Source organism: Bufo bufo, chromosome 6 (genome assembly GCF_905171765.1).
Source record: "Bufo bufo chromosome 6, aBufBuf1.1, whole genome shotgun sequence".
Lineage (NCBI taxonomy): Eukaryota > Metazoa > Chordata > Amphibia > Anura > Bufonidae > Bufo > Bufo bufo.
The window spans coordinates 307,751,455-307,768,544 of NC_053394.1; the positions used below are offsets into that span (position 1 = coordinate 307,751,455).

Below are 17,090 nucleotides of genomic sequence, written 5' to 3' on the forward strand. Positions count from 1 at the left end.
TGTCCAGCCCTGAACCACATTTATGAACCAGCATGAGGTACTGTGATAAATTTGGTACATGTCTCGACAGCGTAAATTTAAGAGGATCCTGACATGCCTGTTTTAATAGCTTCATGCATTTCCTATGTAATAACAATTCCAGAGCATATATTCTTAAGGCTCTATGTTGTGCCATTCCTTTATTATTTTAACTAGAAGTTATGAATGAATTGCTATAAGTCTTCAGTAAGGGTACAGAGGGGAGGTAACAAGTTGGGGGGTGTACCTGCACAGTCTGAAAATGGCAGCACTGATTGGATAGAGTGATTCTCTGCAGGTACACATCTCCAACTTGTTACCATCCCTCTGTACCCTTACTGCAGACTGCTAGTAATTCATTTATAACTTCTAGTTGAAATAATAAAGGAATGGCACAACACAGAGCCATAAGAATAGATGCTCCAGAATTATTACATTGGGAATGCATGGTATGCCAGGAGTGGTGAAAGGTCCTCTTTAAATAATCTACAGGAAGTCTTCTCCATTAGGTCTTAAAAATCGCTATGGTTTACACGTGATAATATATCACTGGAAATCCCCTCAAAAGAGTACTAAACCTTTCACATGACAACAAACATCTACATTTATTCAGGGTGCCAAGGAATACTCTATTAGAGTGGAGTCACACACATCTTTTTTAAGCAGTTTTTCCAGCAAGTGGGCTGGAAGGGAATCAGAACAAAAATAAATAAATTTGAAATGTTGTCTTGAAATCTTTTGTAATAGAAAAAAAATTGATAAGAAAAGAAAAAAAATATGTTTTTTTTCACAGTTTTACCTTAAAGGGGTTCTCTGGAAATTATTTAAAATGGCTGTCAGCAACCTATCCTAGAATGTAAAAACAGCACTGGTTGCATCCACTTGAAGGGCTGACTAGAGGGGTGGGGAGACGGGGACTTATATACACTATGCTCAGGCACTTGCATATACTACACTATGCTCAGCTATGACGGCATATTGTAGGCAGAATCGCATCATTACCATGTATTGAAGAGCAGTGTAGAGAAGCCTCACTTCCTCACCCCACTAGGCAGCACTGCAAGTGGAGGCAACCAGTCATTTTCATATTCGAGGACAGGTTGCTGGCAGCCATTTTAAATCATTCCAGGAGAAAGCCTTTAAATATATATTTTTTAAGTATTATATCTGTCATCTAATGGCAAAAGAAAGGACTAAGGTGTCTTGTGAAAAATAATATATCAAATACATGTAGGTTGGCTCAGAAATAAATTAGGTATTTGTAGTTAGATAGGCTCATTGCTAAAACTGAAAATTGGCCTGGTTAAAGAAATTTCCAGAGTGGTAAATTATACCGAATCCCAGTTTACTTGGAGATTCCAAGTGGTCATACACAAACTTTCAGAAACAGAGAGTGACTCCTCTTTTGATATTTGACAAAGCGGGATGAAGAGCATTTCATGAAATTGTTCTGTACTTTAGTGTATTATGTCTGTATTATGTAGCACCAGAGACAGGGCCAATGTTAGGCCCCATCTGCCATAGCAACCTATCAGCGCTATGTAATCAGGGTTACAGAGAGAGTTCCCTCCCTCTGTCTGACCATTTGAACTCAGTGGTCAGTGTTGACTTCAGCATCTAATTAAATGGCGAGGATCAGAGTTCCCAGATCGCAGCTACTGCAGCAGAGTGTCAGCTATATTATAGTTGACATCTGCTGACGAAGGTGCAGGTTCATCACCTAAGCCCATTCCACCACAACACTCTAAGGCCCCTTTCAAACAAGCGAGTTTTCCGCATGGGTGCAATGCGTGACGTGAACGCATTGAACCCGCACTAAATCCGGACCCATTTATTTCAATGGGTCTGTGTACATGAGCATTTTTTTTCACGCATCACTACTGCGTTGCGTGAAAATCGCAGCATGTTCTATATTCTGCGTTTTTCACGCAGCCCCATAGAAGTGAATGGGGCTGCATGAAAAACGCGTTGCTTCCGCAAGCAAGTGCGGATGCAATGCATTTTTCACTGATGGTTGCTAAGAGATGTTGTTTGTAAACCTTCAGTTTTTTATCATGCGCGTGCAAAACGCATTAAAACGCATCGCACCCGCGCCGAAAAAACTGAACAACTTAACACAATTGCAGACAAAACTGACTGAACTTGCTTGCAAAATGGTGCAAGTTTCACTGAACGCATCCGGCGCCAATCCGTCACGCTCGTGTGAAAGGGGCCTAAATGTATGATGGATTTCAGGAATCCCCTTGGCAGTGCCAAATATATACAGCAGATGTCACACTCTTGGTAAAATGTACACATGGTATTATGACTAGTGCAGTGCCTAAGGTGGTGCTACATAAGACAGGAATACTCTTTTTGGTTTTCTTTGAATCTCTGTTAGGCATTGCCCCCACTCTCCCAGCACTGGCCAAAGCACAGGTTGGATTTTTTTCACAGGGGATTAATTTAAAGGGGTTGTCCTGTCATTTATATTGATGACCTATCATCAGGATACATCATCAATATCTGATCTGTGTGGGTCCGACACCCAGCAGCCCTGCAGATTAACCACTTTGAAGAGGAGGCGGTGCTCCAAGCGAGCGCTGCTTCCTGTTCATTACACTGCCCATCGTCTTTAATAGAGCAAGTACTTGTAATAAAATTATGCCATCACTCCAAAGAACCCCAGCCGATCAGATTTTGACAACCTCATAAAGGACACATGTCCACGCAAACTGTATCTGTTGCATAACCAAGCTGATTTTTTAGAGTGCATGCACAGGGAGTTTATAAAACTTAATTCACATGTGTTGAGCAATACTTTGTAGATTGTTTGGAAGAGCTACACACAACTGCCCACAAACAATAAAGAGTAAAAAAAAGAACAAATACACTACTCACAAATAGTAAGGGATATTTGGCTTTCGGGTGAAATTTATGGAAAATGTAAAAAGTTCATGCTGCAGTGATATTATATCATGAAAATAGGGCATTTAAGTAGAAGCAGCAACGGTGATTTCCTCATCTCAAACAATTTATTGAAACAAAAGCCAACAACAGTGGTGAGTATACCCCCACAAAAATGTCAGTCTCAATAACTTGTCATTTGGCCTTAAGAATCAATTACAACTCGACAACGACGTCTCATGCTGTTCACAAGTCGACTTATCTACTGAGGTATGGCATCCCACTCTTCTTGAAGGGCGGCCCTCAGGTCATTGAGGTTCTGGGGTACAGAGTTACGAGCCTCTACATGGCGACTCAGCTGATCCCATTGGTTTTCAATGGGATCCAGGTCTGAAGAAAATCCAGGCCACTCCATTTGAGGTACCACAGTCTCCAGGAGCCATTCCCTAATGATGCGACCTGAGCTAGCGAATTGTCGTCCATGAAGATGAAATTAGGCCTGTGTTGTTCATGCAGAGGCACAATGACTGGATTAATGATGTTATTTAAGTAGTATGGGCTTGTCACTGTACCATTCACAAAGTGTAGGGCAGTTCTGTATTCAGTAGGCACACTTGCCACCACCACCAAAGGCAAACAGTGGCTGATGCACAGAGCTCTCCTTGACGTCTCCAACATTGTTGGCGGACATAATTTCTGCTCAGTGTGAATCGACTTTCATCAGTGAAGAGCCCACTGCTCCCTGGCCCATGCAACACAATGACTACTGTGGTCACATACCCTTGCAGGTTGTCTAGCACGCAGACCACGCTGAGGTTTTGAATGGTGTGACGTGAGACTTGGGTGCCTCTCACCTCCCTTAAATGTGCCTGAAGTTGTGTGGCATTCATCATCTGGTTCCGCAGGGCATTGTTCACAATGAAGCGGTCATCAGTGTGGGATGTGCCCAAAGGACGTCCACTTCTATGCCTTTCTGTGACTCTTCCAGGTCTCTGTGTATCTATGTTGCAACCTGCTGAAGACATTCTGTGACATCCTACTTGAAGACTCACAATGGCGAGGTACTGTTGATGAATTGTTAGGTGTCGTCTTGGTCTAATGATGCCATAATGTAAACAACATGGAGGAGGACTGTTTAAATATCAATTCTAATTGAACCCGGAAATTTATTGGGCGATTCATGGATCAAACACCTGTTGTGAATTTTGCCGTTAAGCCTCCTATTAGAGACCAGCAATTTGTGCAAAAAGTACTGAAACACTGAACAGTTGGACACGTGCATTCAAAAGTTTACAGATGGTCACATTAAGCTCACCTATAAAGGTTAGGGTGCATTTTAGGTTCATCCTAAAATTTCACCCACAAGTCAAATATCCATAACTTTTTGTGAGTAGTGTTTTGTATATATCACAAGAAAGTGTAGCTAATTTACAATTTACTCACCGCTCAGTAGAAAATTCAAAGGGTACCTAAAAGTAAAACACAGCAACAATAAGTATGATTAGCCAATAAACAGTTCTAGTGCACATACCAATTCATATTATAACTAACTTTAATAGGTTGCTTTCCCACAATGGACATGTCTGATCACTGAGGGGTCACAACATTGGGACACCCACCAATCACTAGAACTAGGGGCCCTGAGCCCACAGTTCCTCTCCACTACATGACTGTAGTAAGGAGGAATTTGAATGGAGCAGTGGTCAAACATGCACCCAGCTTCTCTTTTCAATGGCTACAGTTCTGACAAAAAAGCTAAGTGCTGCACTCTGCTATCTCCATCAGTCCCATAAACCTTGAATGGAGGGCACCTCGCATACTTGACTGCTACTCCACTGACTTCTCCTCACCTATACACACATAGGTGATAAATGTCCATTGTGGGAAAACCTCTTTAGCCTGGAATCACACATGCAGCTCTTGTTACAGTTTAAGCCAAACATAGGAGAAGATACAGCATTTCCTTTATACATTTCCTTATTTTTGGATCTACTCCTGGTCACAAGTTGCCACAAAAACTGCCCGATTCCAGCCTTAATCCTTGATTTTTGTGGGCATTTTTATTTTTTCCCTTTTTTTTTACTTACAGAAAAAGAAGTTGTTGGAATTTAAAGTTGAATTAGTCTTACCGGTAATTCCTTTTTCGAGAATCCTCCATGACGGCACCTTACTTGGAGATTATCCTCCTCCTCCAGCCAGGCAGGGACAGGAAGGTTCAAAAGGGCCTGCCTCCTCACTTATCTTCAGTGTCTTCTGGACTTGACAGGCCCTAAACTTACACACTCATTCGTGACCTTCACCAGTTATTTATCCATTCTCTGTTATACATATTAAATCTCATACATATAACTCTAGACTAATTATTTAATTTTATAACTAGTCTTTTTTTTTTTTTTTGGGGGGGGGGAATATAAGCGGTGCCGTCATGGAGGATTCGCGAAAAAGGAATTACCGGTAAGACTAATTCAACTTTTCCCCTCCCCTCCATGACGGCACCTTACTTGGAGAACTAACAGATTAGTCAATTAGGGAGGGACAACTGCTTGTAAAACTTTCCTACCGTAGGATAGGTCTCTTTTAGAATCAATATCTATCCTGTACTGTTTTACAAAGGTATGAGGATTCGACCGGGTTGCTGCCCTACAGATCTGATCCAAGGAAGCGGATGCTTCTTCCGCCCATGAAGTCGAAACTGCCCTTGTTGAATGAGCCTTGATATTTACCGGGGGTCGTTCCCCTATTGCTATGTAGGCTTCTGAGATAGCCGATTTTAACCAGCGTGAAATAGACGGCTTGGACGCTTTTAATCCTTTCCTACCCCCCTAAGAATTGGACAAATAGGTTATTAGATTTTCTCCAGTCTTTAGTTTCTGATATATACTTCAGAACACACCTTCTGACATCCAAAGTGTGAAAAGCCTCTTCTTTTTTAGATCTGGGATTTTCACAGAATGAAGGAAGAACCACCTCCTCCATCCTATGGAACTCCGAGACAACCTTAGGTAGAAAGGAATTGTCGAACCTTAGAATTATTCTGTCGTCCCTGATCGTCATGAAGGGTTTTTTAACCGAGAAAGCCTGTATCTCATTAACGCTACGTGCAGAGGTAATGGCCACTAGAAATACTGTTTTAAGGGTCAGATATCGGATATTTGCTGACTCTAAGGGCTCAAAGGGGGGTTTAGTGAGACCGGAGAGGACAGAGTTTAAATCCCACGGAGCGACCAGAGGTCTACTCCGGGGTCTGAGTCTGACGGTTCCCTTCATGAAGCGAATGATCCACGGATTAGGGCTCTTTCACACCTGCGTTATTGTCTTCCGGCATAGAGTTCCGTCGTCGGGGCTCTATGCCGGAAGAATCCTGATCAGGATTATCCTAATGCATTCTGAATGGAGAGTAATCCGTTCAGGATGCATCAGGATGTCTTCAGTTCCGGTACGGAACGTTTGTTGGCCGGAGAAAATACCGCAGCATGCTGCGCTTTTTGCTCCGGCCAAAAATCCGGAACACTTGCCGCAAGGCCGGATCCGGAATTAATGCCCATTGGAAGGCATTGATCCGGATCCGGCCTTAAGCTAAACGTCGTTTCGGCGCATTGCCGGAGCCGACATTTAGCTTTTTCAGAGTGGTTACCATGGCTGCCGGGACGCTAAAGTCCTGACAGCCATGGTAAGTGTAGCGGGGAGCGGGGGAGCAGCATACTTACCGTCCGTGCGGCTCCCCGGGCGCTCCAGAGTGACGTCAGGGCGCCCCAAGCGCATGGATCATGTGATCACATGGATCACGTCATCCATGCGCATGGGGCGCTCTGACGTCATTCTGGAGCGCCCGGGGAGCCGCACGGACTGTAAGTATACCGCTCCCCCGCTCCCCGCTCCTACTATGGCAACCAGGACTTTAATAGCGTCCTGGGTGCCATAGTAACACTGAAAGCATTTGGAGGACGGTTCCGTCTTCAAATGCTTTCAGTACACTTGCGTTTTTCCGGATCCGGAGTGTAATTCCGGCAAGTGGAGTACACGCCGGATCCGGACAACGCAAGTGTGAAAGAGGCCTTAAGAGCAATTTTTTCGTCTAAATAGGCACTTAAAGCTGAAATTTGGACTCTAAGAGTGCTAGGTTTTAACCCTTTATTAAAACCTTCTTGAAGAAAATCTAGAATAGACAGAATACTCCCCACGGAGTTAGAAGTATTTTCTGAACACCAGGAAACATATCTATTCCAGATTTTGCGGTAAATTTTATTAGTGACATCTTTTTTGCCGGCTAGCATGGTATTAATTACTCTGTCCGATAAACCCTTAGATTTTAAGACTGCCCTTTCAGGATCCAAGCAGAGAGATGCAGACTTTGCGTCTTTGGGTGGAAAACTGGCCCTTGACAGAGGAGGTCTTCCGACCAGGGTAGAATCCATGGATCCTCCTTGGACATCTTTGCCAGGAGAGGAAACCAGGATCTCCTCGGCCAGTTGGGAACAATTAGGATTACCTCGGCCCTCTCTTCTTTTATTTTCCTGAGAACCCTTGGAATCAGAGGCAGAGGTGGGAAACAGTATGCCAGTTGGAAATTCCAAGGAAGAGCTAGTGCATCTGTTCCTGCACTCCTCGGATCCCATGGATCTAGGGAAAAATAAGTTGGTAATTTTGCATTTATTTTGTTTGCAAAGAGGTCTATTTGGGGAAGACCCCACCTTTGTGTTAAGGTCTGGAAAATTTCCTCTTTTAAACTCCACTCCCCCGGATCTAATTTCCTGCGGCTGAGGAAATCCGCTTGGCTAGGACTTGAAGTTGTTTGCTTTTTGTTCCTCCCTGGTGGTTTATATATGCAACCACCGTCTTGTTTTCGGACCTTATTTGTACGTTGGACCTCTTTAACTCTTCTGAGAAGTAACTCAGAGCCTCCCACACCCCCAGAAGTTCCCGGTGGTTTGATGAGTACCTCTTCTGGGATTATGACCACTCCCCTTGGGCTGACACTGATTGGAGATGTGCTCCCCAGCCCCATACACTGGCATCCGTGGTGAGGATCAACTGATCTCTCACTATCCAAGGAACTCCCCTCTGTAAATTTAAATTTGATTCCCACCATTTTAGTGAGGACCGAATGGGATCCGGAATTGTTATTAGACTGTCTAGAGAATCTTGTCTTCGGTTCCATATTTTTAACATTAACGTCTGAAGAGGACGGGAATGTATTTGCGCCCACTTCACTGCCGGGATACAAGCTGTAAAGGATCCTATCAGGGCCATCGTTTGTCTTATGGTGTGGGATCTTTGTTGCCTGAATTGTTTTACTTGGGATTGGATCTTTGTCATCTTTTCTGCTGGTAAAAAGCATTTTTGGCTCACCGAGTCTATGAGAATTCCCAAAAAAACTATTCTTTGTGTGGGAACTAAGTGGGACTTTTCCCGATTTAAAATCCAACCCAGTTCCTCCAGTCTGTCTATCGTTTTGGATAGATTGATCTCTAGGTCTTTCTGGGAGTCCCCCACTATTAAAAGGTCGTCCAGGTATGGGACTATCATTATTTTTTCCCTCCTCAGAGGGGTTATTGCCTCTAGCATAATTTTTGTAAAAAGCCTGGGGGCCGTCGTTATCCCAAAGGGTAGAGCTTGAAACTGGAAATGCTTTAGATGCCCTTGGACCCATACCGCTATTCTCAAGAACGGTTGTGACCCTGGATGAATGGGTACGTGAAAATACGCATCTTTTAAATCTATGGATGCTAGAAACACCCCTTCTTGTAGAACTTTGACCGTGGTTCTTATAGATTCTATCCTGAATTTTTCGTACTTTATGGACCTATTCAGGGCTTTCATATTTATGATGAGACGCATTTTCCCGTTTGTTTTTTTTTACTAAGAACACCCTGGAATAACAGCCCAGACCGACTTGGTTCGTTGGTACCGGAACTAAGACGTTCATCTGAACTAGCAGTTCGATTTCTTGTTCCATGCAAAGCTGGAGATGTTCCGAGCTCTGAACTGGAGTCTGAACAAATAAAGAGGGGGGACTTTTGACAAAGGGAATACTGTATCCTTTGTGGAGGGTATTTAGTAACCAGTGGCTGCATGAGTATTTTTCCCAGCAATCCACAAATTTTCCCAGTCTTCCCCCCACTGGGGCTCTGGCGTCATTTCTTGGAAGATTCCTCGGAACGGGGAGAGAACATAAAACCCTTGCCTTTCTGTCTTCCTGATCTCCAGTTTTCTGTTTTACTCCTTTTATTTTGAAAACTAACCTTTTTTTGGGGACGAAAAAAGGGAGCTTTCCTCTTCTTTTTATCCTCTGGGAAGTTCTTTTTGGAATCAGAAGCTTTCTCTAGAATTTTATCTAAGTCCTGACCAAAGAGAAGATTACCATAAAACGGGATGTTACATAGTTTTGCTTTGGAACCTGTGTCTCCGGACCAAGCTTTTAGCCAAAGTGCCCTTCTAGAGTTATTGGCTAAAGCCGTAGCTCTTGCGGCCAGCCTGACAGAATCCGCTGTTGTGTCTGACAAAAAATCTACGGCCTTTAATAAAAGAGGGAAGGAGTCTGCAAAGTTTTCGTATGGAGTATTGGATTTTAAGAGTACATCTAGTTGTTCCAACCAACTTTTTAGGGACCTAGCAACGGACGTGGCCGCGATATTGGGTTTAAACAAAGCCGCGACCGCATCCCAGGTTCTTTTAAGATTAGCATCCACTTTTTTGTCCATAGGATCACGCAATGATCCTGTATCTTCGAATGGCAAAGAAGAACCTTTAGCTAGTTTGGAGAGTGAAACATCAATTTTAGGGCAACTCAAGAACGGGGACAATTCTTCTTCGTCAAAAGGAAGCCTTTTCCTAATTGTTCGGGGTAGGAAAACCTTCCTGTCAGGATTTTTCCACTCCCTCAGGATAAGAGACTGCAGATTTTTGTGTACCGGAAAAGAGTATTACACTCACCGGTAATCCGGTTTCCTGGAAGTCTCCATGACACCAAGTCCTGAGATTGACTTCCTTCTGATTGGACAGGAAAAACACAGAGAGGTTAAAACCCCCACCCCCTCCTCACATCACCAGTGTATTTTAACGAAGAACCCCAGGATGAAAGGATAATAGCTAATAGCAGAAAAAAAGGGTGGGATATATGTGGTGTCATGGAGACTTCCAGGAAACCGGATTACCGGTGAGTGTAATACTCTTTTCCCCAGTCGTCTCCATGACACCAAGTCCTGAGACAATATCAAAGATACAATTAGGGGGGGACAACTGCCGACAGGACCTTACGTCCAAATCTTAGGTCGTCATTAGCAGCTACATCTAGTCTGTAGTGCTTAGTGAAAGTATGAACTCTTTTCCATGTTGCTGCCCTGCAAATCTGTTGTAAGGAGGCTGAGGCTTTTTCCGCCCAGGAGGCAGCCATGCCTCTCGTAGAATGTGCTTTTAGGGAAGCAGGGACGTCTTTTCCCTGAGCTTTATATGCTTCGGAGATTGCCATCTTAATCCATCTGGAGATGGAACTTTTTGCCGCTTTCTTCCCTTTGTTAGGACCTGAAAATTGGACAAACAGATTTTTGTCTTTTCTCCAAAGGCTGGTAGCTTCCAGGTACTTTAAGACCGCTCTCCGGACATCTAATGTGTGGTAAGTGATTTCTTGATCGTTTTTCGGATCGTCACAGAACGAGGGGAGAACAATGTCCTGAGACCTATGGAAGGTCGAGACTACCTTGGGGAGGAAAGTCGGATCTAATTTGAAAATTAATTTGTCCTCAAATATTGCAAGGAATGGTTCTTGGATGGACAAGGCCTGCAGCTCACAGACCCTTCTGGCTGAGGTTATTGCCACCAGAAAAATCGTTTTAATGGTAAGCCATCTGATGTGGATAGAGTCCAGAGGTTCGAATGGATCGGAGGTTAGACCCCCTAGTACTGTATTAAGGTTCCATGGTGGCACCATGTTTCTAATTGTAGGTCTGATCCTATCTGCCGCCTTAAGGAATCTGGATATCCAGGGATGTTCCGTTAGCTTGGTATTATATAGTGCTCCTAAAGCCGATACCTGGACCCTAAGGGTATTGGGGGATAGACCTAAATCTAGCCCTTCTTGAAGAAAATCCAGGATTAGTGAGATGTTGGCTCTAAACTGGTTGAAGGAGGTCCCAGACCAATCAGCAAATTTCTTCCATATTTTTTGGTACTTGTCGTTGGTACTCTGTTTCCTGCTAAGGAGTAAGGTGTTCACTACTTTTTTTGATAGACCAAAGTTTAATAAGTTGGATTCTTCAGAATCCAGGCTGTTAACTTTAGTATTTTCAGGTCTGGGTGAGAAATAGGTCCCTGACTTAGAAGGTCCGGCCTTTGAGGTAGAAGGAGAGGAGCTTCCACGCTGAGGGCTTTCAAGAGGGAGAACCAACTTCTCTTGGGCCAGAAGGGGGTTATCAGGATTAGTGTACACTTTTCTTTTAGGAACTTCTGTAACACTCTGGGGATAAGCGGAAATGGGGGGAAGGCGTAGACTAAGTTTGTTGTCCAACTCTGGTTGAGGGCGTCTACTGCCCGAGGATGATCCCTGGGGTTGAGGGAGAAGAACTGGTTTAGCTGATGATTTCTCCTGGATGCAAACAGGTCTATCGTCGGCCTGCCCCATTTCTTCGTGATTAAATGGAAGGCTTCTGGGGCTAACATCCATTCCCCTGGGTCTAGTCTGTGCCGGCTTAGGTAATCGGCCTGAATGTTTAAAACTCCCTTCAAATGAACCGCTGAAAGAGATTGAATGTTGCCTTCTGCCCAGGAAAAGATTTTGTTTGCCAGGTTCTGTAGCGGGCGATGCCTTGTGCCTCCCTGGTGTTGGATAAAGGCCACGGCTGTAGCGTTGTCCGAGTAGACTAGGACGTGACGACCCTTTGCCAGCTGACTTGTGTGTTTCAGTGCTTCCCACACTGCCCTCAGCTCCTTGAAATTTGAGGATTGCTGGCTCACGTAATTCCCCCATGTTCCCTGGTAGGAGTTCCCCTGGACGACCGCTCCCCACCCGTGGAGGCTGGCATCTGTTGTGATGACTAGAGGGAGATCTTGTGCCCAGAAAATCCCGTTTTCTAGGTTCGAATTGCTGAGCCACCAAGTTAGTGATTTTTTGGTCTCTGCATCTAAGAATATTTTCCTCTCTAGGGTTAATTGCGATCTGTTCCATTTGTCTAAGATGAATTTCTGGAGTGGTCTTAGATGGAACTGTGCCCAGGCAACTGCTGGAATGCAAGCGGACAGACTCCCTAGTACCTTCATGGCCTGTCTTATTGAACAGAATTTCTCCTTCTTGAACTTCCTCAAAGCTGTCTGAAGTTTTACTATCTTTTGAGGTGGTAGAAAGGATCTTTGGGAGACTGTGTCTAGAGTAATGCCCAGAAAAACTTTCCGTTTGGATGGGATTAAATCCGATTTTTTCCAATTGATGAGCCAACCTAGGCTCTGTAGATGATCCAGGACTAACCCGAGATGGATTCCCATGGTCTCTATGTTGTCCGCCACTACCAGTAGGTCGTCCAGATAGGGGATCACACAAATTGCCTTTTCTCTCAAGGTTGTCAAGGCTTCCGCCATTATTTTGGTAAAAACCCTTGGGGCAGAAGAGATCCCGAAGGGGAGACACCTGAACTGGAAATGCTGAATGTTTCCCTCCAATTCTATTGCGAACCTTAGGAATTCCCTTGATGACCTGTGAATTGGGACGTGATAATAGGCGTCGCTTAAATCTATTGTGGCCATCACTGCATCCTTTTTTAAGAGTTTCACTGCTGACTTCAGGGTCTCCATTTTGAATTTTTGATATCTTACGTATTTGTTTAGATGTTTCAGATTTATAATTACCCTGGATTTCCCGTTTGGTTTCTTTATAATGAAGAGGCGGGAATAGAATCCCAGTCCTGTCTGATTTTTCGGGACGGGCTCTATGGCGTCCAAGGTTAATAGGTTTTTTATGTCGTTTTTTAAGGTCGCAGTTTGAGATGGGGGAAGGGTAGTGATCACATATTTCTGTGGAGGGGAAGAGAGAAGATCTATCAGATAACCCTCTTGTATAATACTTAAGATCCACCGGCTGTTTGTTACATGCTCCCAAGATCTTAGAAAGGAGCCGAGTCTTCCCCCCACTGGTATGGCGTCATTGTTTGTTGTTGGATGAGGAGGCTTCGGCCCGATTTGGGTTGAAGAGGAAGCTTCTCCCCCTGCCTCCCTTCGCATAGCTCCACCTCCCAGTCTTCCCTTTATCTTTTTTATTTTCGGGTTGAAAAAATCGGTCACGAAAGGGCTGCCTTTTTTGTTTATATCTTTCCTCTGGAAACCCTCTTTTTTTATTTGTCGCGTTGTCTAGGATTTTATCTAGATCTTCTCCGAAAACGTACTGACCGTGGAAGGGGAGTGCGATTAATTTATTTTTAGATGTGATATCTCCTGACCACGCTTTAAGCCATAGTGCCCTTCTCGCTGTATTTGAGAGAACAGCTGTACGGGCGGACAGTTTAACTGATTCAGCAGCTGCGTCTGCTAGAAAGGAGGTTGCCATCTTTAATAGAGGCAAGCTCTCTAGAATTTGATCCCGTGGTGTCTTATTGACCAGATGTATCTCTAGCTGGTCTAGCCAAAGGTTCAGTGTTCTGGCCACACATGTGGAGGCAACGCCCGGTTTGAGAAGGGCCGCCGTAGTCTCCCAGGTCTTTCGCAAGAGACTTTCCGCTTTCCTGTCTAGAGGATCTTTCAATTGTGCTGAGTCTTCAAACGGTAGGGCCGTATGTTTTGCTACCTTGGCCACTGGCGCGTCTACTTTGGGAATGGTCTCCCAATCCGTACAGTCCTCTTGGCTAAAGGGGTAGCGCCTCTTAATTCCTCTTGGGATAAAGGATCCTTTATCCGGTTTTTCCCATTCAGACCTAATTAATTTTTGGACACTATCAGGGACTGGAAAAACGGCCTTCTTCCTTTCACCTAGACCCCCAAAAATTTCTTGCTGGGTAGACCTAGGGGTTTTAGGCATCTCCATCTGAATGGTGGCCCTGATGGCCCTGATAAGTTCATCAATATCTTCAGGATTGAACAGGAAGCGCTTATATTCGCCCTCTTCATCTGAAGATGCCGGGTGTTTTTGGACAGATTCGGAGTCTGAGACCGCCAGCCCCTCAGAGTCGGAATCCAGGATAAGTGATTTAACACTACGGGCGTCCTGAGTGGGGGGAACTTTGGGAGGAGTAGGTTCTCTGGTAGTTAAGGCTAGCTGAACCTCTTCTTTTACCACTTTTCTAATGTCTTCAATTAGACTAGAAGACTCAGACTTGATGACACTGGCAGTACATTCTTTACACAGGGGCTTGGATCCAGTGTTAGACAATCTTTTGCAGCAAATACCACATTTTCTAGTTTTTTTGGCTGCAGAAGCCGAATCCTTTTCTCCCTGAAATGGTAAGGGAGGAAAGGATGAGCAGACTGAACCCACCATACAAGGCATGTACCTGAGAACAGGTTACTCACTGTCCCAGGGTTTGATGCAGGCTCGGTTCCAGAGCCCGGCGTGAGGGGGGTGCTCATCTTGACTCCCGACCGCTTCAGAGATGTTTCACCAAAATATGTGAGCCGCGCTATGCAGGGCGCCGTTACACAGGTCCTGAGCGTTTTTATAGTGTCTCCATGTGCTTCTCATGCTGCAGGACCTGTGGCGCATGTTGATGACGTCAGCGCGCTTAGCTCCGCCCCCGGCGTCTGACGTCATCCGCCTGCCGGCCGGAAGGGACACATCACAGTGCCGATCCGCCGTGTTCCTCCTTCCCTCTGCATCAAGCCCTCCGGGACCGCCGCAGAGGGAATCTTCGCAGGGGCACTACCTATGTGCCCGAGCCCAGGCCTAACCAAACGGAGGAGGGAGAGCTGCACTGCAGATCCGACCTCGGCCCAGATGAAAAAAAAAAAAAAAAAACTCCAGGTGAGCCCAAACGAGCTCCGTGCACCTCTCCTGCTTCCTATCCTGATGGGACAGGAAAAACACTGGTGATGTGAGGAGGGGGTGGGGGTTTTAACCTCTCTGTGTTTTTCCTGTCCAATCAGAAGGAAGTCAATCTCAGGACTTGGTGTCATGGAGACGACTGGGGAAATACCCTTTTCTTCTTAGTTTCTAATACTGAAAACATTCTATCCTGGGCGGACCTATGTACTTTTTCTTCCTTAATTTCCATGGTATCCCTGACCGCTTTCAATAGATCGTTTATATCGTCAGATGAAAATAGATAATTTTTAAAATCGCCATCGGAGTCAGAGTTGTTACTATCCTCATCACTATCTGAAGAGATATCAGAGGAGGATGAAGAGGTTTTTATGGGGGATTTTTCCCTGGGCTCCTGTTTTGATGTTGACAGAACGCTAGCGGCTGCAGAAAAATCTGAAAAAGCGGTTTTTATTTTGTGCTTAATCAGGCACTGCAATTCCTGTTTTAGGGACGGGACTTCTTCCCTAACAATGCTATCAATGCATTTTCCACACAGTTTTTTAGCGTAATTATCGGGGAGTTTGGTCGAACATACGCGACATCTAGGTATTTTAGATTTCGGCAATATTTTAGGTTTTACAGAGCTATCTTTGTCACTCTTCCATACAGAAAAAAGGGAAAAGATGAGAAAGACTTAGTCACAGTGCAAGCAGCATTCCATACTCACAACCTGGATGTCACTCACAGCTACAGGTTGGTCCATAGCTTCCTCCTGATCCATAAGTGCGGATATCTGAGGCTGCAGGAAACTTGCAAACTCTCTGGTCAGAGGCCGACATCCGACTTTACCAGGGCGCCAGTTTTTAAAACTACGTAGGCCGGAAGTCTCCCCAGGACCTCCGACGTCATCCAGCCCGGCAACTCTCCGGCTATCACAATTAGGCCCCAGATGACGTCACCCGCCGGAGCCGAGAATCTCGGGCAGCAGGCAGCCTAGAAACCGGAAGTACTCCTTTGAGTGTCCGGTTGCCGCGGCTAATCACTACGCGCTGGCGCGGGCAAGTTTTGTATATGGAGAGGACCGCGGCAGGCTCCATGGGACGGCCTTACTTGCCCAAGGTAAGACCGTGGCTGGCGCAATGCACCCGCAACTCCGCGATAGCTCCCGACCGGAGCACGAACGTAGTCCTATCTTCCGCCTGGCAGGGACAGGAAGACACTGAAGATAAGTGAGGAGGCGGGCCCTTTTGAACCTTCCTGTCCCTGCCTGGCTGGAGGAGGAGGATAATCTCCAAGTAAGGTGCCGTCATGGAGGGGAGGGGAAAAGGAACTTTATATGTGTGAATATAGAGATAATTAATGTAAGTGACTACAATATTAGAACTAATGGAGACTTTTTTTGGGGGGAAACTGTACAATTGAAAGGAGGCTTTAGTACAGGGATCAGCAATCTCCATCACTCCAGGTGTTGTGAAACGACATCTTCCATCATGCACACTTGCCTGGCTGTTCTCTGAACTCCCCCAGAAGTGAAAGGAGTATGCTGGGAGTTGTAGTTTCACAACAGCTGGAGTGCCCAAGGTTGCTGATCCCTGCTCTAGTACCTATTGGGACACTTGCAGCCTGGATACAAAATGGGATATGGTTGGGCAGGTTCCATGTGGTGTCCTGCGGCACATGTGACCACAGATGTTGCAGCTGGGCCTGTAGATCCTGAACACTCGTAGATTGCAGAAGCTGGCATCCCAGCTAGTCCCATAAATGTTCAATAAATCTGGTGATTGCAACACTTCTTGGCTTGCACAATCTAGTGGAAACATTCCTTGCTGTATGTGGAGGAGCATTATTCCATATCAGTTAGATGCTCTGCCACGAGAGGCAACAGATGTGGCCACAGGATGTCCTGCACATATCGTTCAGCTGTTAGTGTCCCTTGTACGACTACTAGGGGTGACCGACTGTGGCAATGTCACTCCACAGCAAATACAGGATTGAAGCGCTCACCACGAGGCTCCATACCATCGTCAGATCCCAAACAGAATCTGGATTCATCGCTAAAAACGATAAGGTTCCAGCTTGTAGCAGTCCAGGTTTCTCACTCATTACACCACTGCAAACAAAGGTTTCAAGTGGCTGGTTGTCAATGGCAAGACATGTAATGGGCACCATGACACCTAATTTCCTTCTGCTAAGCATCTGGAAATGGTCTGGGCAGAGACTGGGATGTGTAATGAAGGTGCAACATGTGAAT

General features: G+C 45.2%; 1 protein-coding gene across 5 annotated transcripts in view; it reads right to left on the reverse strand.

The window, feature by feature from the left end:
- SKAP1 (src kinase associated phosphoprotein 1) overlaps nucleotides 1-17,090 on the reverse strand; it is a 624,187-nt gene that overhangs the window by 580,047 nt on the left and 27,050 nt on the right. For all 5 annotated transcript variants that reach the window (XM_040436618.1, XM_040436619.1, XM_040436621.1 and 2 more), the window contains exon 3: nucleotides 4,348-4,373. In XM_040436618.1, coding sequence (XP_040292552.1) covers nucleotides 4,348-4,373 — 26 coding nt within the window. The remainder of the gene's footprint in view (nucleotides 1-4,347; nucleotides 4,374-17,090) is intronic.